The sequence below is a fragment of the Thamnophis sirtalis genome, unplaced genomic scaffold (genome assembly GCF_051295495.1).
Source record: "Thamnophis sirtalis isolate CommonGarterSnake01/CBP01778 unplaced genomic scaffold, rThaSir2_p1.2 scaffold_12, whole genome shotgun sequence".
NCBI lineage: Eukaryota > Metazoa > Chordata > Lepidosauria > Squamata > Natricidae > Thamnophis > Thamnophis sirtalis.
The window spans coordinates 3,047,591-3,071,528 of NW_028261392.1; the positions used below are offsets into that span (position 1 = coordinate 3,047,591).

At 47.1% G+C, this 23,938-nt stretch overlaps 1 protein-coding gene across 3 annotated transcripts in view; it reads left to right on the forward strand.

Moving 5' to 3' along the window:
• The window catches only part of ELF1 (E74 like ETS transcription factor 1), an 81,965-nt gene extending 58,266 nt beyond the window's left edge, over nucleotides 1-23,699 (forward strand). For all 3 annotated transcript variants that reach the window (XM_087726849.1, XM_087726848.1, XM_087726850.1), the window contains exons 3-9: nucleotides 4,781-4,955; nucleotides 10,178-10,285; nucleotides 12,650-12,808; nucleotides 14,677-14,760; nucleotides 17,711-17,903; nucleotides 19,599-20,057; nucleotides 21,922-23,699. In XM_087726849.1, coding sequence (XP_087582975.1) covers nucleotides 4,781-4,955; nucleotides 10,178-10,285; nucleotides 12,650-12,808; nucleotides 14,677-14,760; nucleotides 17,711-17,903; nucleotides 19,599-20,057; nucleotides 21,922-22,576 — 1,833 coding nt within the window. In that variant the 3' untranslated portion in view covers nucleotides 22,577-23,699. The remainder of the gene's footprint in view (nucleotides 1-4,780; nucleotides 4,956-10,177; nucleotides 10,286-12,649; nucleotides 12,809-14,676; nucleotides 14,761-17,710; nucleotides 17,904-19,598; nucleotides 20,058-21,921) is intronic.
• Nucleotides 23,700-23,938: the final 239 nt, after the last annotated feature.

Sequence of the window (23,938 nt, forward strand, 5' to 3'; positions counted from 1 at the left end):
TTCATATATACATTCACAATTATATGATCTCATAACTCTTATTAATAATATGTATTTATAACAATTTTTCCATACAGTTGACAATATACTTGAAGATTGCTTTTTTAACATCCCATAGATCCATCTTATCTTACAACGGTCCTACTTCTTCTTCCCTCCCTCTTTCCTTCCCTCGTTTCTTCTCTCCTACTCCCCTTCCTTCCCTCCTTCCTTCCCTCCCTCCTTCCCCTTCCCGCCTTCTCTCCTTCCTTCCTTCCTTCCCTCCTTTCTTTTCTCCTTCTCTCCTTCCTTCCCCCCTTCCTTTCCTCCTTCCTTCTCCCCTTCCTTCTCTCCTACATTCCCTCCTTCCTTCCCTCCTTTCTTCTCTCCTTCTCTCCTTCCTTCCCTCCTTCCTTCATTTTCTAAGATACATAGAGAGCAGTGGGTGTCAAAGGCCCCGGGCCCCGGATCTGTCCCGCTGGGTGTTTAGATTTGGCCTAGGGAACCGGCCTGGAAACTGACCCGGCCCGCAATGTCTCTGGTAGCTAACATGGAACTGGGGGTGGGGGGTGGGGGGTGGGTGGGCTTTGTCTGGCCCCCTTGCTGTGTTTTCGCTGGCAGAGGGCTATCAAAACAACTGAAAACAAATCTAAAGAAGAAACGTCTCCCCTTTTGCATTTGGAAATGCAGGATGGGGCAGGAAAGGAGACACGGAAAGAGGGAAGACGGAGGGAAAAAAGAAGGGAAGGTGGGAAGAGAGCAAGGAAGGAAGAATAAGGGAAGAGGGGAAGGAAGAAGAAAGGAGAAGGAAGGAAGGAAAAAGCAAGGAGAGAGGGAGGAAGGAAGGAAAGAAGAAGAGAGTGGAAGGGAGGAAGGAGGAGGAGAGGGAGGAAGGAAGAAAGAGGGAAGGAAAAAGAAGGGAAGGAAGGAGATTTTAATGAGAGGGAGGGAGGGTCTCTCCCTGCCTTAGCACTTGGCCACCACAGGGCCCCCCCGGCACGAGTCCTGTGTCACGCCCCCCCCCCCCAATGCCCTTCCCCCCCCCACCCCCCGGCCCTCCGAGGTCAAACGCAACCCTGACGCGGCCCTCAAGGAAGTCGAGTTTGACCAGTGTCCAGAGTGTACGAACCTACTACAGGTATCCCTCGACTTACAACAGTTCACTTAGTGACCATTTGAAATTAACAATGGTCACGTGATCCAAATTCAGACGCTTGGCAGCTGACTTGCATTTATGACGGTCGCAGCATCCCGGTGTCTGTGTGTGTGTGTGTGTGTGTGTGTGTGTGTGTGTGTGTGTGTTTCACATGTTTCCCCTTTTGCAACCTTCTGACGAGCCAATTCAACGAGGAAGCTAGATTCCGCTTAACAACCGTGCCTCTAACTTAATCACTGCAGTGATTCACTTAGCAACGGCGTAGCAAGAGAAGTGGCACAGTTGCCCCGTTTTCCGACTGTTCTTGCCTCGGCTGTTAAGTGAATCGCCGCAGTCCGTCAGTCAGTAACCTGGTTAAATGAATCCTGTTGACTTTGCCCATTAGAAAGTCGCACCCGCGGGACACTGCAACCGTCATAAGTCCATGCCAGTTGCCGAAGGTCTGAATTTTAATCACGTGACCATGAGGCTGCACTTTACACTTATTTTTCATCAGTGTGAAAAACTGGTCCTAACCACCCCTTTTCCCAGCACCGTTGTAACTTTGAACGGTCCCTAAATGAACCGTCGTAAGTCGAGGACCACCTCCACCAGAAGACACGAGTTTGACGGATGTAACTTGTGACGTTTGCTGGGGGATTTTGCACGTAGCGGCCCAGCCAACCTCGCTCAACGTAGGTCTTGGCTGCGTCGGGAGACCGGTGAAAGCGTAGGGGAGTTTCGAACCCTTGACCGACCGCCGACCGGTCGCTCGCTTGAACCGTAGGAGTCCCTTTGGAGGAATTTGTTGCTTCACGTCTGCTTGCTGCAACCTTCCCCTCTCGTTTCTGTGCGGTCGCGGCTGCCTCCTCCTCCTCCTCCTCCTCCTTTCGCTTCCTGTCGGGGGACGTCCGTGCGACGGAACTTGTTCAAGGCTTAATTTTCAAACCCGCCTGGCTTCTCCCGGGGACGACTCGTCCTTCCTGCGAGTCACTGCCTCTCCAAAGGGAATTTAGACTGCGTTGTCAGAATTGGGAAGGAGGGCTCCTGGGGGCTCTCTGAGCTGGCTTGTTTCCTTGCAGACGTTTCATGGCCCAACTAGGTAACATCATCAGTGCTAGAAGGGAGTGGGGTTTGTGAGGAGGAGGAGGAGGAGGAGGAGGAGGAGGAGGAGGAGGAGGAGGAGGAGGAGGAGGAGGGAGAGAGAGATGAAGAAGGCTGTGGAGTCTTTGGTGCTCTCTGAGTTTGTTTGTTTTCTTGCAGAAGTTTCATGACCCAACTAGGTAACATCATCAGTGCCAGAAGGGAGAGGGGTTTGTGAGGAGGAGGAGAAAGAGGAGGAGGAGGAGGAGGAGGAGGAGGAAGGGAGGGAGGGAGGGAGGGAGGAGAGATGAAGAAGAATGTGGACTCCTTGGTGCTCTCTGAGTTTTCTTGTTTTCTTGTAGATGTTTCATGACCCAACTAGGTAACATCATCAGTGCTAGAAGAGAAGGGCGTTTGTGGAGAAGAGGAGGAGGAGGAGAAGAAGATTGGTTGCTGTTGTTTTTTGCAGATGTTTCATTACCCAACTAGGGAACATCATCACTGTTAGAAGGGAAAGGGGTTTACGGGGGGGGGAGGAGGAGGAGGAGGAGGAGGAGGAGGAGGAGGAGGAGAACACTGTAGGTCCTTGGTACTCTCTGAGCTTGGTGGTTTTCTAGTTCAGTGTTTTTCAACCACTGTGCCGCGGCACACTAGTGTGCCGTGACATAGTGTAAGGTGTGCCGTGGGAAAATTACTTTATATATAGTCAATATAGGCACAGAGTTAAATTTTTTAAACATTTTCTAATGGTGGTGTGCCTCGTGATTTTTTTCATGAAAAAAGTGTGCCTTTGCACGAAAAAAGTGTGCCTTTGCACAAAAAAGGTTGAAAAACACTGTTCTAGGTAACTAGAAACTAAATAACGTCATCAGTGCTAGAAGGAAGTGGGGTTTGTGGAGAGGAGGAGGGTGGGGGGGAAGGACTGTGGGATCCTTGGTAGTTTCTGAGTTTGCTTGTTTTCTTGCAGACACTTCATGACCCAACTAGGTAACACCATCAGTTGTACCAGTAGTAAGGAGTGCAGTTTGCTGTGAGCTTTCTACTCTGGCGTCTTGCCTGTCTGTGGGGGGTGGGTGGTCTTAGAGATTCCTTGGTTGGGCTGTTTTATTGAGGCCTCTTGGGCAGTTCCTTGATTGGGGTCTTGTTTACCTGTTGGTCTGAAGTTGACCTTGGAGTTCATCTCTGCTGATCTGGGGGCTGATTGCTGGGGGGGGGGAGGTGCTGGGGGGGTCTTTTGCTCCCTTTTGGGCTGGGGGATTGTCTCTTTTGCACAGACTATGGAAATGGAAAGGGCGTGTGATGAGAATAGGGGGGGGGGCTATATATTATCCCAGCACACGGGGGTTACCTTTGTGGACCCTGGAAGATCTAGGAAAGCGACATCGAGTTGGATGGTTTGATGAGAGCCTGTTTGGTTTAGCGGTGAAGGCACCAGGCTAGAAAGCCCTGAGTTCTAGTCCCGTCCTGGCCATGAAAGCCAGCTGGGTGACTTTGGGCCAATGGCTAGCAGAATGACAGGTTGAACAATTAAATCAGCCTTCTGATGTTGCGAATGGTCCAACACTGGGAGTTTTTAAGAAGAGATTGGATAACCATTTGTCTGAAATGGTGTAGGGTTTCCTGCTCTAGCAGGGGGCTGGACTGGAAGACCTCCAAGGTCCCTTCCAGCTCTGTTATTCTGTTATTTTGTTATCCCTAGAATACAGGTATTATTTGTGCAATCATCTCCTCCTTCTCCCTTCCTTCTCCTCCTCTTCCTCTTTGCAAATAGCACTAGCACTAAATATACTAATTAGTTGGGTAATGAAATGTCTTGGAGGAAATCACCAGCTCAGAGAGCACCAAGGACCCCCACAGTCGTCGTCGTCTCCTCCTCCTCCTCCTCCTCCTCCTCCTCCTCCTCCTCCTCCTCCTCCTCCTCCTCCTCTCCACAAACCCCACTTCCTTCTTGAACTGATGATGTTATCTAGTTGGGTAATGAAAAGTCTGCAAGAAAACCGCCAAGCTCAGAGAGCACCAAGGACCTCACACTCCTCCTCCTCCTCCTCTTTCTCCTCCTCTCTGCAAACCCCATTTCTTTCTAGCGCTGATGATGTTCCCTATTTGGGTTGTGAAAGGTCTGCAAGAAAGCCACCAAGCTCAGAGAGCATCAAGGACCCCACAGTCTTCCTCCTCCTCTTCTCTACAAACCCCACTCCCTTCTAGCACTGAATATGTTACTTAGTTAGGTAATAAAATGTCTACAACCAAGCTCAGAGAGCATCGATGACCCCCACAGTTCTCCTCCTCCTCTTCCTTCTCCATCTCCATTTTTTATTCCAGCTCTTGACATGCCTCCCCATTTGTAGGACAGTGAGTGATTCCGCAACTGAAGCGCAGCTCTCCCTACACAGCCACAAAACCCACGGCATCGGGCGTCCCATTGCCTGGCGCCATACGAGTCTTTACCAAACCCCTCCTCTTCCTCCCACTAACGCCGGAAGCCCGAGTCTCCTTGCGCCCGTGCCCGTGTTTTAGCGGCCTCTCGCTCCTTCCCTTCCCCTAAAGGTTTGTTTTTTCCGGCCTTCTGTGTCTCCCGAACAGCTGGGCGATCCTTCCATCTTCCCCGCGGTCATCGTGGAACACGTGCCCAGCGCCAACCTCCTGAACAATTACTCCGGCTTGTCTTGCGTGGCAGAACCCAGCGACATGATAACCGAGAATTCCCTGGACGTGGCCGAGGAGGAGATTATAGAAGATGACGACATCACCCTTACAGGTGTGTGTAAAAGGACATTCCAGGTGGAGACGGCGTGACTCAGCCGGGTGGGGTTTGCATCCGAGCCCCAGCGGTGGTTTTTCTTACTTTGGTTATCGTCTTTATTTGGGTACGTTCATTACCCAAACGAATATTTTGTACGGATAAAAGTCTGTAGAGATTCTCAGTCCTCCAGGTCCTGGTTGTCCCAAAGGGGCTTTTTTTCAGGAGGCAACTGGACTTTCTTCTTTTTTTTCTCCTTTTGAGACGTTTCACTTCTCATCCAGGAAGCTGCTTCTTTCAGATTTTTAACTATACAATTTGGGAGTAGGAATGGATTTCCAGAGGGGGGAGAAATGCAAATGACTAATAGTCTGCAAGACGTATAAATCCTTCTAGTCCCTGTTATCCTGTTAGAGCTGAAGAAGCTTCTTGGATGAGAAATGAAATTGTCTTCAAAGAAAAAAAAACAAGGATGTCCAGTTGCCTCCTGAAAAAGCCCCTTTGGGACAATCGTGACCTGAATGATGGAGAATCTCTACAGATCTTTAGCTATATAATTTGGGATGGAGACCCTTGGAATGGTGTAGGAGTAGGAAGGGATTTCCAGAGGGAACAAAATTGCAGACTACAGGAACCATTTGCACCACTCAGGTGACCCTGAGGACACAGATAAACCTCCCAGTGGCCTCAAGGACCCTCTAGAACAGTGTTTCTCAACCTTGGCAACTTGAAGATGTCTGGACTTCAACTCCCAGAATTCCCCTTGTTTTTTTTCTTTTGAAGATGTTCCCCTTCTCCTCCAAGAAGCTTCCTCAGCTGTGACTGATTGGTGGGGAATGGAAGGATTTATATTCCTTGCAGACAGCTGGTCATTTGCATCCTTTTAGAGGGTCGTTGAGGCCACTTGGAGGTTTATCTGTGTCCTCAGGGTCATCTGAGTGGTGCAAATGGTTCCTGTAGTCTGCAATTTTTCCCTCTAGAAATCCATTCCTCCTCCCACACCCTTCCAAGGGTCTCCATCCCGAATTATATAGCTAAAGGTCTGTAGAGATTCTCCATCATTCAGGTCATGATTGTCCTAATGGGTTTTTTTTTCAGGAAGCAACTGGACATCCTTGTTTTTTCCTTTTGAAGATGTTTCCCTTCTCATCCAAGAAGCTTCTTCAGCTGTGACTGGATTTGGGGGGGGGGGAGGGAAGGACTGATATTCCTTGCAGAGAGCTGGTCATTTGCATCCTTTTAGAGGGTCCTTGAGGCCACTTGGAGGTTTATCTGTGTCCTCAGGGTCACCTGAGTGGTGCAAATGGTTCCTGTAGTCTGCAATTTTTCCCTCTAGAAATCCATTCCTTCTCCCACACCATTCCAAGGGTCTTCATCCCAAATTATATAGCTAAAGGTCTGTAAAGATTCTCCATCATTCAGATCACGGTTGTCCCAAAGGGGCTTTTTTAAAGAGGCACCTGGATTTTCTTGTTTTGTTTTCATTTGAAGACGTTTCGCTTCTAATCCAAGAAGCTTCTTCAGCTCTGACTGAATGGTGGGGAGTGAAAGGATTTAGACTCCTTGCAGACAGCTGGTCATTTGCATCCTTTCAGAGGGTCCTTGAGGCCACTGGGAGGTTTACCTGTGTCCTCAGGGTCACCTGAGTGGTGCAAATGGTTCCTGTAGCCTGCAGTCCCCCCCTCTGGAAATCCATTCCTCCTCCCACACCCTTCAAAGGGTTTTCATCCCAAATTGTATAGCTCTAAAGTCTGTAGAGATTCTCCGCCATCCACAGTTGTCCCAAAGGGGCTTTTTCAGGAGGCAACTGGGCTTTCTTCTCAACAACTCCCAGGAAGGATGTAAATGACCAGCTGCCTGCAAGGAATATCAATCCTTCCACTCAGCAACCAGGCAGAGAGCCAGTTGCTAACATTTTTTCAATCCCCCCCCCCCTCCCGCTATCAGGTTATAAGATTTCCGGACAGTTTGGACCATTGATCGGCCTTCAAAAACCGTGGGTGTTCCACCACTGGAAAGTTTTTAAGAAGAGACTGGACAGCCATTTGTCTGAAATGGCAGCAGTGGGTTGGACTAGAAGACCTCCAAGGTCCCATCCAACTGTTATTCTGTTACTTTGAGCAGGAGGAGAGAAGGGTTTCCTGCCTGAGCAGGGGGCTGGATTAGAAGACCTCCAAGGTCCCTCCCAGCTCTGTTATTCTGTTATCACTAAAAGCAAGAATTTCCCACCTACTTTTGAGGGTCACAACCCCTTGATCATCTTCCCAGGCGTTGGGGTCTGCTCATAGAATGGTAATAGGGGTCTTCTGATTTTGTTTCCTCTTCCTGTTAAGTCGTGCTGACTTTATTCTCTTGGCTGTAGCTTTTTTCCCCCTCTAAATAGGAAGCTATTAAATTTTGAAAACAAATCAGCTGAATTACCAGTATCTTTGTCAATATCCGTTTGGGACACTGTCATCTTAGCTTCCCTCTCTGCCTCTCCCCTTCAGTTCCTTTTAAATATTATTCTCTCGGTGTGCTCCAAAATAGTATATTCTTAGATTAGTCGACCCTGTCTTAAAAATCCCCCACCAGACTTAATTTTCTTTTTAAAAAAAAAAACAATTTTTTTGACTGGCTAGTCAGTAGGGAAAAAAACAAAACCAGACAAGGATATTTATTTATAGGTTAAAGTGAATAAGTTGTTTATTGAAAATATTTTTAGGGTTTTGAAAAGAAAACAGCATGTCCATCAGCTCTAGTTCTCCCCTCCCGTCCCCCATTTCTAACAGCCACGAGACAATCCACGAGGCGTTGGGTCATCCTTTCCAGAGATATTTCTTTACCTAACACTGTTTGTGTAGCTGAAACAGACAGTTGCTGCGACAGGGTTCCTCAGGTGTTGAGGACTGCAAAGAAAGAAAACGGCATTTTGAGAATAAAAGTCATTTTTTGCTCTTTGCTAGGAAAAAAGGAAAGGAAAGGAGGGAGGGAGGGAGGAGGAAGGAAGAGCATGCAGGCAGGGTGGAAGGAAGGAAGGAAAGAAGAGAGGGGAAGGGAGGGAGGGAGGAAAGAGGAAGAGAGGTAGGGAGGGAGGAAAGAAAGAGAGGAGGGAGGGAAGAAGGAATGGGAGGAAGGAAGGAACAAACAAAGGCAGAAGGGAGGAAGGAAGAAGGGAGGGAGTATTGGGAGGAAGGAGGGAGGGAGAAAGGAAGGAAAGAAGAAGAGAGTGGAAGGAAGAGAGGGAGGAAAGAGGAAGAGAGGGATGGAGGAAGGGAGGGAGGAAAGAAAGAGGAGGGAGGGAAGAAGGAATGGGAGGAAGGAAGAAGGGAGGGAGTATTGGGAGGAAGGAGGGAGGGAGAAAGGAAGGAAAGAAGAAGAGAGTGGAAGGAAGGAGGAAGGGAGGAAGGAGGAAGAGATGGAGGAAGGAAGGAGGGAAAGAAGAAAGCTAGGAGGGAGGGAGAAAGGGAGGTCAGAAAGAATAAGAGAGTGGAAGGAATAAGAAAGGGCGGAGGAGAGGGAAGAAGGGAGGAAGGGAGGGAGGAAAGAAGAGAGGAGGAAGGGAGGAGAGAGGAATGGCAGGATGGAAGGGAAGGGAGGGAGGAAGAAGAAAGGAAGGAAGAAGAAGAGAGGGAGGAATGGGAGGAAGGAAAGAAGAAGAGAGTGGGAGGAAGGAGGAGGAGAGGGAGGGAGAAAGGAAGGAAAGAAGAAAGCAATAAGGGAGGAAGAAAAGAAGAGAGTGAGGGAGGGGAGAAGGGAGGGAAGATACCCTTTTTAAAAGACCTCTATGCTTACACCGAGGAACCATATTTGCCCACTGGGCCTGAGTGCTTAACTCTGCTTGTTTTAAGAAAAACAACAGAGCTCCATAAATCCATATTTATGTTGGTGTTTTGATTTTTTTAAAGTATGAAATTGGAGTTTCTTAATTTGCGCGAGCCGAGAGCTGGAAAAATAGTCTTGGACTCCTGAGGGGTTTGAACATGTATTATTCTGGAATAGACGGCATCGCGACCCACTTATAAATTCTGCTCAAATTCGACTTTGCGATGCCCTTTGGGTATTACCTGTTCAAAGGACAAAGACAGATGAACTCCAGGAGGCGACACAAATTCATTAAGCGAGACCTATCAATTTTGGGGTTACAGGCTCTGCTTCTGTTTGTTCAGAAATCCCCCGGTTTCCGTGGGGTCTCCTTGGTGCGATAACTTCTTCCTTTTTCTCCGCTCCTTTATATTTTTATTTTTTAAGTCAGCGGTAATGCAGACTTAAGGCCCTTCCTTTGGCGGTGGGGAAGTCTAGAGACAATATCCTGATAGCATTTATGGGAGCCCATCAGATAATTCGCTGGGAGTGTTGGTGTGGCCTAGAGGGGGCGCTCTCGCCTCCCCATCAGGAGGCTGTGAGTTCGATCCTAGGTAGAGGCAGGTATTTCTCTCTCTCTCCCTCTGGGCACGATGAGAATACATCCGCTGAACAAAACTCCGCATTGGCGACAGGAGGGGCATCCGGCCAGTTAAACAATCTGATTGCTTCATTCAGCTGCCCAGACTCCGTCGTGCAAGAGATTATGGGGTCGTTAAAAGACAACGACGACGGTGATGATCAGACAATTAGCTGAAATATGCAGTGCAGATAGTTGCCGACCTACAACCGAAACTGAGCCCATCATTTATGTGGTTAAGTGAGAAATTTGTTAAGGGAGTCTGGCCCCATTTTGCGACTTTTGTTAAGCAAATCGCTGACACTGTTAAGTTAGTCACACGGTTGTTAAGTGAATCTGCCTTGTCCAACTCCGAAGGCAGCTGATAACTGTCAGACGGCCCTGGCCCCCTCTCTGCCTCCGACACAGAGCCCTCATCAGAGCCTTCCCCAGACTCCAGGACTGGCCCATCTTCCTCCCCAATCTCCTCACTGTCTGAGTCTGCAAGAGCCGAGGTGGCACAGTGGTTAGGGTGCAGTACTGCAGGCCACTTCAGCTGACTGTGATCTGCAGTTCAGCGGTTCAAATCTCACCGGCTCAAGGTTGACTCAGCCTTCCATCCTTCCGAGGTGGGTGAAATGAGGACCCAAACTGTGGGGGCGATATGCTGACTCTGTAAACCGCTTAGAGAGGGCTGAAAGCCCCATGAAGCGGTATATAAGTCTAACTGCTATTGCTATTGCTGCCAGCTTCACTGGCCACTGGCGGCCCACAACACAAACGGAAGATATCTTTTCGTTCTCTTTCATCTGCCTCTCCCTCTCCTCTTGCATTTTAGTGGAAGCATCCTGCCATAATGGAGACGAGACCATGCAGACCATTGAAGCAGCCGAAGCTCTTCTCAACATGGATTCCCCGGGCCCGATGTTGGACGAGAAAAGATCAGGTGAGCCTCAAGAGGGGATAGCACTTCAGCCAGGATCCCCCCCAAAAATAAAATAAATTCTGCGTGGTTTTGCAAAACTCTGTTGAGCGAAGACATTGCATGTTGTCTTGATAGGTTTAAAATAGCAATAGCAATAGCAGTTAGACTTATATACCACTTCATAGGGCTTTCATCCCTCTCTAAGCGGTTTACAGAGTCAGCATATTGCCCCCAACAACAATCCGGGTCCTCATTTTACCCACCTCGGAAGGATGGAAGGCTGAGTCAACCCTGAGCCGGTGAGATTAGAACCGCTGAACTGCAGATAACAGTCAGCTGAAGTGGCCTGCAGTACTGCACCCTAACCACTGTGCCACCTCGGCTCTTTTAGTAAAAGCTGGGGCAGAAATATCAATTCCTTGCTAAATTTTTCAGGTTTTCTTAAGCGTAATCTTTTCCACGGGGGTAGTCTGGGTGGCTCAAACGCCCAGCTTGTCGATCAGAAAGGTCGGCAGTTTGGCGGTTCGAATCCCGAGTGCCACATAACAGAGTGAGCTCCCGTTATTGGTCCCAACTTCTGCCAACCTAACAGTTTGAAAGCAGGTAAAAAGTGCAAGTAGAAAAATAGGGACCACCTTTGGTGGGAAGGGAACAGCGTTCCGTGCGCCTTCGGCATTGAGTCATGCTGGCCACATGACCATGGAGACGTCTTCAGATAGCGCTGGCTCTTCAACTTTGAAAGGGAGATGAGCACCGCCCCCTAGAGTCGGGAACGAGTAGCACATATGTGCAAGAGGAACCTTTAGTCTGGGGAAGAGAAAGCAAGATTAAGCTCTTAAACTGTGTGTGTGTTTTAAAATTTATATTAATTAAATTTCCTAAGCTTGATTTCCCAGTTAAATTAATGAAATGTGAAAATGTTTATAGTGTTGACTGGAGCATGTTCAAATATTTAACATTCATAAAACGTTCTTTCCCCCCCCCCCACCCCGTCCTTCCCCTTGCATTCACAGTCCAATTACACGTCCAAATTATTACTGATTCATTTATCTTTATTTTGTTCCAATCCGCACACATTCACACGCCTCAGTCATTTCAATAGTGATATATTGGGGGAATGATTAGACTTTTGAGTTCGGCTCTTTGTTCTATTCGTACGCCAGCTTGAGTGTCCCGTGGAATTATGTTTATTTCCTCTTTTTTTTTCCTCAAGGTGAAGCAGCAAAAAATCAAAAATAGCTTAATCGAAAGTTACTTTTAAAACGGCAACTTAGAAAACCAGAATTGGTTGCAGGACGACGATTGGGGAGATCTAAATTCAATTTTCCCTCTTAGCCATGAAGTTCCCTTAGGAATTTCATCCCCTCCTAGTCTTTTAGTCTATCCACACTCAGAGAATTATTATTTTTGGGGATAATAGGATCCTTTGATCTCCCAAAGGAAAGATGAGATATGCAGGATATAAATAAATAGAATACAGGAAGTCCTCGACTTACAACCCTTCACTGTTGACACGGCACTGAAAAAGGTGACTTATGACTGTTTTTCACCCTCATGGCCTTTGTGGCAGCCCCGTGATCACGTGATCAGAATTCACACGCTTGGCAACGGGTTCATACTTTACGACCGTTGCTGTGTCACAGGGTCACACGATCCCCTTTTGCGACCTCTGGCGAGCAAAATCCATGGGGAAGACAGGTTGAATTAACAGTCATGTTACTGACTTACCAACTGCAGTGATTCGGTTTAACAATTCTGGCAAGAAAGGCCGTAAATTGGGTCGAAACTCACTTAACCACTGTCTCGCTTAACAAACGAAATTTCGGGCTCCATTGTGGCAATAAGTTGTGGGCTTACTTATTTTGACATTCTTATATGAGTCAGATAAAACGATTTACGTTCACTGCTCTCTTTGGGAGACTTTGCCCATGAAAAGTCTCGCCGCTTGCTTGTTACAACCTCTAGTAGAATCTTTACAAAGGTTTAGTGCAGTGGTGGGATGCAAATAATTTACCAACCAGTTCTCTGCCCTAATGACCAGCTGGGTAGGCGGGGCTCGGTGGTCATGTGGGCGTGGCCAAGTCAATGTCACTCAGGTCGATGGGCACTTCACCTTAGTTAATTACCAATGGTAATAAGGGTTAACCGGAGAGGCAGTTTCTGTAAGCAGGGCAATAAAGATGAGGCTAGAAACAACACCAGAATTTTTCCTTCCTGCCTTCCTTACAGGATTAGCCCTGAAAAGTGGAAAAACAAAATAAAATGAGATTTCTTCCAACAACCAGTTCTCTGAACTACTTAGAAAGTTACCAACCGGTTCTCCCGAATAGGTGCGAACCGGCTGAATCCCACCACTGGTTTAGTGACTCTCCTGTTGTTTTTCAGAAGCCCACGTGTTTGAAGCCGAGGATGACGTCGAAGCTGCTCCCATCACCCACGTGTCGGTTACTCTGGATGGCATCCCAGAAGTAGTGGAGGTTCATCAAATCCAGGAGACATTTTCTGAGTCGCCCAACACCCCCGAACAACCAAAGAAGAGAAGAGGTAGAGAAGAAAGTAGAAAGGGGGTACTCAAGAAATGACTTGACGCAGGGGTGAAATGCAACCGGTTCGGACCGGTTCGCCCGAACCAGTAGTAAAAATACTACTGATTCGCCTGAACCGGTAGTAAAATAAATAAAACCGGTTCGGACGATCAGCTGTGACGCACGATTTATATTAGCTATAAAGCAGGATTTCGCTTACTTTTAACCTTTTTGACGCTGCCCTCACATTGCTACTGAACCGATAGCAAAGGGAAGTGGATTTCACCCCGGACTTAAAGTTATTGTACTTTACATGCAAGTGTTAAGGACATTCTGACAGTGGTTAGAATGTCGCCTTGCAGGCTGACTCTGCCCACTGCCAGGAAGTTCGATCCTGACCGGCTCAAGGTTGACTCAGCCTTCTGAAGTCGGTCAAATGAGGACCCAGATTGTTGGGGGCAAGAGGCTGACTCTGTACACCACTTAGAAAGGGCTGTAAAAGCACTATGAAGCGGTATATAAGTCTAAGTGCTATTGCCCTTCCTTCCTTCCTTCCTTCCTTCCTTCCTTCCTTCCTTCCTTCCTTCCTTCCCTCCTCCCTCCCTTCTTTTCTCCCTCCCTCCCTCAGCCTTCCGTCCTTCCAAGGTGGGTAAAATGAGGATCCAGATTGTTGGTGGAAGAAGGCTGACTTTGAAACCACTTAGAGAGGGCTGTAAAAACACTATGAAGCGGTATATAAGTCTAAGTGCTATTGCCCTTCCTTCCTTCCTTCCTTCCTTCCTTCCTTCCTTCCTTCCTTCCTTCCTTCCTTCCTTCCTTCCTTCCTTCCTCCCTCCCTCCCTCCCTCCCTTCTTTCTTTCTTTCTTTCCTTCTTTCTTTCCCTCCCTTCTTTCCTCCCTCCCTCCCTCAGCCTTTCGTCCTTCCAAGGTGGGTAAAATGAGGATCCAGATTGTTGCGGGAAAGAGGCTGACTCTGTAAACCTCTTACAGAGGGTTGTAAAAGCACTGTGAAGCGGTATATAAGTCTAAGTACTATTCCTATAGCCCTTCCTTCCTTCCTTCCTCTCTTCCTCCCTCCCTCCCTTCTTTCCTTTTGCAATGCCGAACTACGCTAACAGCGGTAGATCTTCCGTCCCAAGGACCGGCCCATAGATTTCCACTGCTCTCCTCTCCTCTGCCTTCCACGCGTCAGACACTGGACCCAGCTTTTCCTCCTCTTCCTCATCAGCCACTTGGGGGCTGTTGACTCTCCATCTGGCTGATGGACGGCCCAAGGCTCTGCCTTTGTCTGTCTGTCTGTCTCTCTCTCTCTGTGTGTTTGTGTGTGTGTGTGTGTGTGTTTGTGTGTGTGTCTCTCTCTGTCTCTCTCTCTCTGCCAGCTCCATTCCCTCTTCCCCCTCAGAGCTCTCAGGTTGCCTTAATGCTGACCTTTCTCCTCCTCTCCCTCTTCCTCCTCCTCCTCCTCCTCCTCCTCCTCCTCCTCCTCCTCCTCCTCCTCCTCCTCCTCCTCCTCCTCCTCCTCCTCCTCCTCCTCCTCCTCCTCCTCCGATTCAGCTGCTGGAGGGGCCAGCAGCCAAAAGGCCACGGCGGTTCCATCACACCAAACTATTTATTTAAGGCAATCGTTTGCGTTAGAAGACCAGGAAGATCATAAAGTAACATGAACGTTAGTGATGATTAGCATTTTTACTCTGATTTTTTTTAAATAGCAGTTTTGCTGTAAAATTGTAAACTTGAAACTCCAATATGGGGCTTTAAAGGCGCCTTGCAATTTGGTTTATTAAATGTTTGGTAGAAAGAAGGACTTGATTGGTTAATGTGCTTTTTTATCCCCTAGTTCTCATTAGGAAATTTTTCTGTAACCGTTTTTTTCTTTTTCTTTTTGCAGGGAAGAAACCCAAAGTTCCTCGGCCGGAATCGCCCAGCCTGACTCCAAATATATCTGTGAAAAAGAAAAACAAAGACGGGAAGGGTAAGCCCAGGAAGAGAAGGGACTCTTTGGGGATAAACTCAGAGTGGGGCAGGAGTCAAGCACCTCCCTTCCTTTAAGATTCAGGAGCTGGGAAGAAATCCAGGCGCTTGGATAGGAAGTGAAGCGGAGGGATCCCCAGGAAGGAATGGGGAGATTATCCCGGTTTCATTCCTTGGCCATTGCTGCTCTTTCCTTCTCTTTCTCCTTCTCTTTTTCCTTCTCTTTCTGCTTCTTTTTCTTTTTCCTCCTCCTCCTCCTTTTCCCTTTCTTTTTTTTCTTCTCTCTCTGCTTCTTTTTCTCCTCCACCTCCTCTTCTTCCCCTTCTCCTCCTCCTTTTTTTCCTTTCTCTTTCTGCTTCATTTTCTCTTCTTCCTCCTCCTCCTTTTCTTTCTCCTTTTTCTCCTTCCCCTCTCCATTTATTTCTCTTTCTCCTTTGTCTCCTCGTCCTCCTCCTCCTCTTCTTTCTCCTCTTTCTGCTTCTTTCTCCTTTTTCTCCTTCCCCTCTCCCTCATTTCTCTTCCTCCTCCTCCTTTTCTTTCTCCTTTTTCTCCTTCCCCTCCCATTATTTCTCTTTCTCCTTCTTTTTCTCCTCCTCCTCCTTTTCTTTCTCTTCTTTCTTCTTCTTTCTCCTTCTTTTCCTCCTCCATTTCCTTTTCTCTTTCTCTGTCTCCTTCTCTTTCTGCTTTTCCTTCTTTTTTCTCCTCCCCTCCTCCTTTTCTCTTTCTGTCTCCTTCTCTTTCTGCTTCTTTTCCTTCCCCCCTCCCCCCCTCCTCCATTTGTCTTTCTCCTTCTTTTTCTCTCCCTCCTCCTTTTCTTTCCTCTTCTCTTTGTCTTCTTCCTCCTCCTCCTCCTCTTTTTCTTTATCCTTTTCTTTCTGCATCTTCTCCTTTTTCTCCTCCCCTCCTCCATTTTTCTTTCTCCTTCTCCTTCTTTTTCTCCTCCATCTCCTTTTCTCTTTCTCCTTCTCTTCCTGCTTCTTTTCCTTCTTTTTCTCTTCCTCTTCCTCCTCTGTTTCTCTTTCTCCTTCTTTTTCCCCTCTTCCTCCTTTTCTCTTTCTTTGCCTCCTTCTCTTTCTGCTCCTTTCCCCCCTCCCCCCTCCTCTTCTTCTGCCCCTTCCTTTGTCCTTCATCAAAGGGACCCAGTCTGCCAACTCTACTGGTTGGCCAGGCAGATCCCGTGGGAGGCAGATGGCACTCAAGTCACCAGGCCCTAAACTCTGGAAGGCTTTAATAGGTGACCACCAGCACCCCGAATCCCACCTGGGACTAAACTGGCAGCTAGGGCAGCTTCTGAAACATTGGTATCACATGGGTGTACCAAGGCATGCCCACCACTCTTTGTGCCATCGCGTTATCGGGTGGAGATTACGTGGCAAGACTGCATTGCATCAAGAGCCTGCAAAGAAACAATAATTGGAAAGGTCCTCGAATGTGCAGAGATGGACAAAATGACCATGGAGTTAAAAAAAAAGAGAGAGAGATGAATCAGATTATTATAAAATATGGAATAGAATTTATAAGTGGCTAGAAAACAGGAGCCAAAAGAGGAAATAGAAGTCTCTTTTTGTCTTTCCTAAACTAGTATGGGATAAAAATTAACCAAAGTTACTAATTTCCCACCAAGCTTAATGTCAGCGTTCCAAATACCATGTAGAATCAAATCCGAATCGAAGGCAAAACTATGTTTAAAGTTCCAATTTAATAAAGCAGGCATGTTGGCACATAGCTGCGGGGATCCCAACTCTGGAAGTTACATCAGAATCCCACCCAGTTAAAAGTTCATGGAAGGAGAAAAAGGAGAAAGAAAAGGAGAAGGAGGAGGGGGGGGAAAGAAGGAGAAAGAGAAATAAGGGGAGAGGGGAAGGAGAAAAAGGAGAAAGAAAAGGAGGAGGAGGAAGAAGAGAAAATGAAGCAGAAAGAGAAAGGAAAAAAAGGAGGAGGAGAAGGGGAAAAAGAGGAGGTGGAGGAGAAAAAGAACCCACAATCCATCACATGGTCCAATCTCCTTCTTCCACACTGGCGTCCATGCCCAGTTTCTTCCGGTCAGGTGTGAAAGTGCGGAGACAAAGGGTGACCTTGGCTTCTAGCAAAGAATGAAAAACAATACATTCCAAAATCCTACTCCTTCTAATCCCACCTCCCATTGACGATACTTAAAGAAACAGCATAATGAAATAAGAGAAAGTGTGGCAGGCCAAAATTCTAAAAGGAATATAAATGCAGGCCTGACACTTAAAGTATTGACCGTAATGTAAATGCAATGGTGATACAGATATACAGATATAGAGCCGAGGTGGCACAGTGGTTAAATGCAGCACTGCAGGCTACTTCAGCTGACTGCAGTTCGGCTGTTCAAATCTCACCGGCTCAGGGTTGACTCAGCCTTCCATCCTTCCGAGGTGGGTAAAATGAGGACCCGGATTGTTGTTGGGGGCAATATGCTGACTCTGTAAACCGCTTAGAGAGGGCTGAAAGCCCTATGAAGCGGTATATAAGTCTAACTGCTATTGCTATTGCTATACGAACAATTAATATTATTACAATTGTTAGTACAACTGTTATTACACTATTACAGAGGTTAAAACCAATGTAGAACAGAGAACTACAAAAACGAAACGTGTGTTCCGATACAGAAGGCTGTAACACTATTTTGTATTGTTATGTCTGTCTTGTTTTTTCTGTGTTTGTTGTTTCTTCTTCTGTTTTTAAAGGTAAAAATGTTTAATTAAAAACAATATTTTTTTTAAAAAAAGAGCCTGCAAAGATCACAGCCGTCTCTTTGCCCCTTCTCCTCTTCACTCCCCTAACGACGCAACTTGGCTCAAAAGAGTTTTCATTTCATTTATTGAATTGAATTTCATTTATTGAATTTCTATGCCGCCCAATCCCGAGGGACTCCGGGCGGCTTACAGAAATGAATGAGTTTTGATTTCCCGTCGTCTTCGTTTCAGGGAACACCATTTACCTCTGGGAATTCCTCCTGGCCCTGCTTCAGGACAAAGCCACCTGCCCCAAATACATTAAGTGGACTCAGAGAGAAAAGGGCATTTTTAAGTTAGTCGACTCGAAGGCCGTCTCCAGGCTGTGGGGGAAGCACAAAAATAAGCCGGATATGAACTACGAGACGATGGGCAGAGCGCTCAGGTAGGTGGATTGATAGCAAACGCCACCTGCCCTCCAACACTAAATGCCTCGGAAAGCTTTTAACCTGAGCCGGGAACTTCCACCCTCCAAAACCGAAATAAAACGTGGTTTGTAACTCTCTGTCCCGCTCGTGCGTAAGAAGTACTGCTGCAAATACAAATTGGATTGTAGAACAAATTGGAAAGGTAAATGCTTATTCAGAACGGGAAGTCCCCTGACTTATGAGGGGCACAACTGAACCTAAAACCTATGTTGCTAAGCGAGACGGTGGTTAAGCGAGTTTTAACATAATAGACGAGTTAGCATTCTTCTCCTCCTCCCCTTCTCCTCCTCCTCCTCTCTCCCATCCTTCTCCTCCTCCTTCACTTTCTTCTTCTTCTTCTTCTTCTTCTTCTTCTTCTTCTTCTTCTTCTTCTTCTTCTTCTTCTTCTTCTTCTTCTTCTTCTTCTTCTTCTTCTTCTTCTTCTCCTCCTCCTCCTCCTCCTCCTCCTCCTCCTCCTCCTCCTCCCATCCTTCTCCTTCTGCTTCTTTTCCTTATTCCTCTTCCTCGCCTCCTCCTTCTGTCTCCTCCTTCATCTTCTTCTCCTCTTTCATCTGCTTCTCCTTCTTCCTCCTCCTCCTCTTCCTCCTCCTTCCTCTTCTCCTGCTTCTCCTTCACCTTCTTCTCCTCTCCCTCCCATTCTCCTTCTCCTTCCGCTTCCTTTCCTCCTTCACCCCCTTCTTTTCTTCCTCCCATTCTCCTCCTTCTCCTGCTGCTTCTCCTTCTTCCTCTCCTCCTTTTTCTGTCTCCTCCTCCTCCCTCTTCTTCTCCTTAATCGCCTTCCCTCCCTCCCATTCTTTTCCTCCTTCTCCTCCTCCTCCTCCTCTCTCCCATCCTTCTCCTCCTCCTTCACTTTTTTCTTTTCTTCTTCTTCTTCTTCTTCTTCTTCTTCTTCTTCTTCTTCTTCTTCTTCTTCTTCTTCTTCTTCTTCTTCTTCTTCTCATCCTCCCATCCTTTTCCTTCTCTTTCTGCTTCTTTTCCTTATTCCTCTTCCTCGCCTCCTCCTTCTGTCTCCTTCATCTTCTTCTCCTCTTTCATCTGCTTCTCCTTCTTCCTCCTCCTCCTCCTCTTCCTCCTCCTTCCTCTTCTCCTGCTTCTCCTTCACCTTCTTCTCCTCTCCCTCCCATTCTCCTTCTCCTTCCGCTTCCTTTCCTCCTTCACCCCCTTCTTTTCTTCCTCCCATTCTCCTCCTTCTGCTTCTCCTTCTTCCTCTCCTCCTTTTTCTGTCTCCTCCTTCTCCCTCTTCTTCTCCTTAATCGCCTTCCCTCCATCCCATTCTTTTCCTCCTCCTCCTCCTCCTCCTCCTCCTCCTCCTCCTCCTCCTCCTCCTCCTCCTCCTCCTCCTCCTCCTCCTCCTCCTCCCACTTCCACCCCTCCTCCTCCTCCTCCTCTTCCGTAGCAGCTTTGACTAGAGAAAAGAACCTTTCTCTAATTGACTTGGCTGACTCTGCCGAGATATTTCAGAAGGTGCAGTTGAACCTGCTCAAACGTTTTCACCCATCAGTGCCTCCTTGGGAATGAGCTGCAAGTTCTGTCAATTCCCTAAAACGAAACGTTTAGGAGAGTTAACTTTTTCTCCCTCTCTCTTAATTCGCCTTTGAAGCGGGACTTGCTCTGCTTAAACCCTTGCTGTGGTTTCCCCTTCTTCGAAACAGATACTATTACCAAAGAGGCATTTTAGCCAAAGTGGAGGGCCAACGCTTGGTGTACCAGTTCAAGGAGATGCCAAAGGACATCATCTACATCGACGACGTAGATCCCAATTCCAGCCTCGACTCTCCGGATTCCGCTTTGCTCTCCACCCCCGGGGCCAACCGGAGCAAAGCCAAGGCTTCTTCCAACCCAGGCTCCAAAGGGTCCGGCCCCCTCTTGAAACTGCCCTTCAACGCCAAGTCCGCCAAGCTGAAGCAGCCCTTGGAGGCTGTAGCCCAGCCCCTGCCTCCTTTGACCTCCGAAGTGTTGACGACGATGCAGTCCAGCCATTCGCCCCACGCCGCTCAGCTTTATCGGACAGTCCATTTAATGCCGTCGGTCCAGTCCATCCAGGAAGGGCACGCGGCCGTCACCGGTAACTTGCTGGACGAATCCCTGAACTCTTCAGTTCCAAACATCAGGTAAGGCAAAAACATTCGGGGGAAGATCTTGGCCATGGTTCCCCCCTCCCTTCCCGCGTCCTACATAAGCCTTTGAGGCAGTGGGGGGCACCGGTTGTGTGGGTGTGGCTTGGTGGGGAGGGGTGTCATGTGACCGGGTGGGCATGGCCAACTTCCCCCCCACATTTTAAAGCATTTTTCCCCCTGCCGGTTCAGGTGAATAGATAGTAAAAAAAAAAATGCTTTAAAAAGAGCCGAGGTGGCGCAGTGGTTAGGGTGCAGTACTGCAGGCCACTTCAGCTGACTGTTATCTGCAGTTCGGCGGTTCTAATCTCACCGGCTCAAGGTTGACTCAGCCTTCCATCCTTCCGAGGTGGGTAAAATGAGGACCCAGATTGTTAGGGGCAATATGCTGACTCTGTAAACCACTTAGAGAGGGCTGAAAGCAGTCGCTCCCACGGCTGGACTTGAACAGGACTCGGTTGGCGCTGAGGCCTCAGCCTGAATAAACCTTGATTCTGTTTCAGGGTTCCGGAGCGCTCGGGATTCTGTTCTGGCCAGGTCTGGAGCTTGGACCCTTGAAAGGATCTCTCTGGCTGCAGAATGCAGATTGTTGTCAGGGCCTCCATTTGGTTGAAGATGTACTTTTCCTGGGGGGCTTCATCTCCGTTGGTCTCAAAGTGCTTCATGATTCTCCAAAGTAGAAAGCATAGAACAAACAGGAAGGAAGGAAGGAAGGAAGGAAGGAAGGATTGCAGAGTTGGTCAGTGAGGAGGTTGGGGAGGAACATAGGCCAGTCTTCTTGGAGTCTGGGGAAGGCTCAGACGAGGGCTCTGCGTTGTCCGGAGGCAGAGATGGGGCCAAGGGTTCCACCACAAATGCGCGAACGACAAAAGCGCGCCTGACTAAACCTCGGTGACAAAACCATGCCGACAAAACCGTGCGACAAATGAGCGACGAATGAGCCCAGAAGCGCGCTGACAACAGCGCGCTAACAGAAGCGCGCTGTAACCTAACCCTAACCCTAAACCTAACCCTAAACCTAACCCTAAACCTAACCCTAAACCTAACCTTAACTTAAATCGCGCTTCTGTCGGCGCGCTTCTGTCGGCGCGCTGTTGTCGACGCGGTTTTGACATCGCGGTTTTAGCGCCGCGGTTTTGTCGGCGCGCTTATGACGTTCGCGCTTTTGTCGGGTCACGGGGGCGAAGGCCGTCTGGTAGTGATGTGATGCCTCTGGAGTCTTTGCGAATCATTGCGGGCTGTGAATGACCATAATTCACAGCTGTAAAAATAAAAGAGAGTTTCTTGGGACTAAGATTGTGATATATGCTTTCTCAGGAAGCCTAGGTCAGAAAAGGAAGGAAGGAAATTAATTAGAGACTCCAAGAAAATGGTTCCACGTCATAGTTAATGCGTGCATTAACTGTTAATATTAAAATATGTTTTGCGTTGGATAATAATCAAGAGAGGTCTCATACTGTCAGTCCTGCTCCAACTTGGTCTCTTAAGTAAGAAAGACCCTCAACTCCTTTTGGTGTGAAAAGTTTACTTTCCTAAAAGCCAAGTGGATTACAATATAGCAAAGCCAGAACTGAGATTTGCGCACCAAAGATTTCCCTCTTTGTCCCTTCCCATGGCTAGTCTCCCCCTCTTGTCCAATCCTATTCAAAGAAAACAGTTTGGGAACAGTCTCTTCAACCCTAGACTGGGCGGTGCGGAGCTGCGTGCCATTCCCAGATGGGTGACCTTGAAGTTGTACGATGAGTCGTTAGCTTTCCCCCCCCCCGCCAATCCCACTCGGCTCCCTGCCCTCCTCGTAGACTGACAGCCAGGTGTAAAATGGCAGAACTTCTGACCTACCTTATTTATCTTACTTCCATAGGACCATCCAAACCTCAGGCCAGGTTCCCGTCGTGGTCTCCCCCGGAAACCAGCAACTGCACACCGTAACACTCCAGACAGTGCCTTTAACCACTGTGATCGCCAGCGCGGATCCGAATTCTTCGGCCACACCCCAGAAGTTTATCCTACAAGCCATCCCATCGTCGCAGCCCATGACTGTCCTCAAGGAGAACGTAGTTCTGCAGTCCTCCAAGTCGGTCTCCCCTCCGTCGTCCATCGTTTTCAGCCCAGCTCAGGTCCACCAAGTCCTCACCAGCAACGTCCAGACAATTTGCAACGGGACGGTCAACGTGGCCTCCTCCTCCTCCTCCTCCTCCCCCTCCCCGTCTTTCAGCACCGGCGCCTCCGTAGTAACTTTTACGCCCGGCGGTTCCCACGGGGCGGCGCCCCAGCCCGCCTCCAACGCCGTCATCACTTCGGTGATCAAGGCCCCGGAAACCAAAACCGCCATGGTGCAAGGGACAGTAAAACTGGAACCCGAAAATTCGGTCGGGGGGGAGGACGACCCCCCCTTGGAGGCGAGTTTCCACCAACAGCCGTTTGTCGTCATGGTGTCCGCTTCCAACGGGTTTTCTCCCGCGGTACATATCAAAGAGGAAAGCGAACAGTTCCAGCTGCCCAGCCCTTACGAGTAAACAAGAAGAAAAGTCAAATTTTATCCTTTTGCTCTTTTTTCCTGAATGTGATTGAAACGCCTCCACCAATTGTGTATGTAACTTTTGATTCCAGAGCCAGGCATTATAAAGCTACCTTTTTTAGAAAAAAATAATAATAATAATTCTCGAATTATATTTTAGAAGTAAACGCTGTAGAGTTGATTTCCAGCTTTGTGGTTTCCTCCGCCGCATAAAATATTATATGTTTTGGAAAAAAAAAAAACAGGCAAAGCATGAAGGAACATGCAGTTTATCTTTTCTTTTCTCTCTCTCTCTTTTTTGATCACTGTCCAAAAATTCTAAATTTCTGTATTATTTGTCTTCTCTTGCATAATAATGTAATCAGTGCTTTCAAGCAATAGCTAATTTCAGGAGGGCGTTTTTTTTTCTTTCATGCCGTTATCTTTTTTAAAAAAAAGTAAATTCCAAAGATCTTTTTACTCAACGTACTTAGAATATATTTTGTTTTATATGGATATATAAAGCAATGGGCGATCAGATCTTCGTTTCATTCAGTTGCCTTTTGCCCCCAGTGAGAAATCGTTTTGCAAATTAGAAGCATTTCCCTTCTATCAACAAGATATTTTACCACCACTTATGCATTCTATTTACTATATATTTTCTATTCTAAGATGGACAATATCTTTGATAACGTGGCTCTCCAAAACGGGAGTCATCACTACAGGTGCAATTATTTTTTTCAAACCACTTAAAACTTTTTGAGGCATAAAGAAACGTGCTGATTTTTTTTTTTTGCAATTATTTTTATAAGGAAATGAAAAAATAGAACTATATGGGACTTAACCCGAGTATTTTGAGATTAAAATATTTCTACAAAGTACCTTTTCTATTGTAAATATGTAATTTAATTTCTCAAAAAGATTTTTTTCATAAGAAAAAGATATTTCCATAGAACAATATTTTATAGATACAAATAAGATTATTATGTTTAGAGCTCCAAAGTTATACGTATTCATGTATTGCAGAGTGAATTTGTATTTAAAAGGAAAAAAAAAATTAAATTGTGGGACCTTTTGAAGCTGTTTCCTCTTTTTTTGTATTTTAATTGGTTTATCATGAAAATAAATCAAGTACAACATCATGGTATCTTTGTCTTTCTCTGTCTGAAATCTGATATTATGGTAAGCATTCATAATTTAGGCCTGTAATGAAATATTCTGTGCAAGAAGGAATCAGATTTAAGATACAGAGTCTTTATTATTTTGGCCCCCCAAAAAAGAATGCCTTTTAAGTTATGTCCTTACTGTTTAAAATCAAGCCGAGCTAAGAATCAAGAGTGAGCAATTAAACATAAGAAGCCTTGGGAGCTGGCAGAAATGG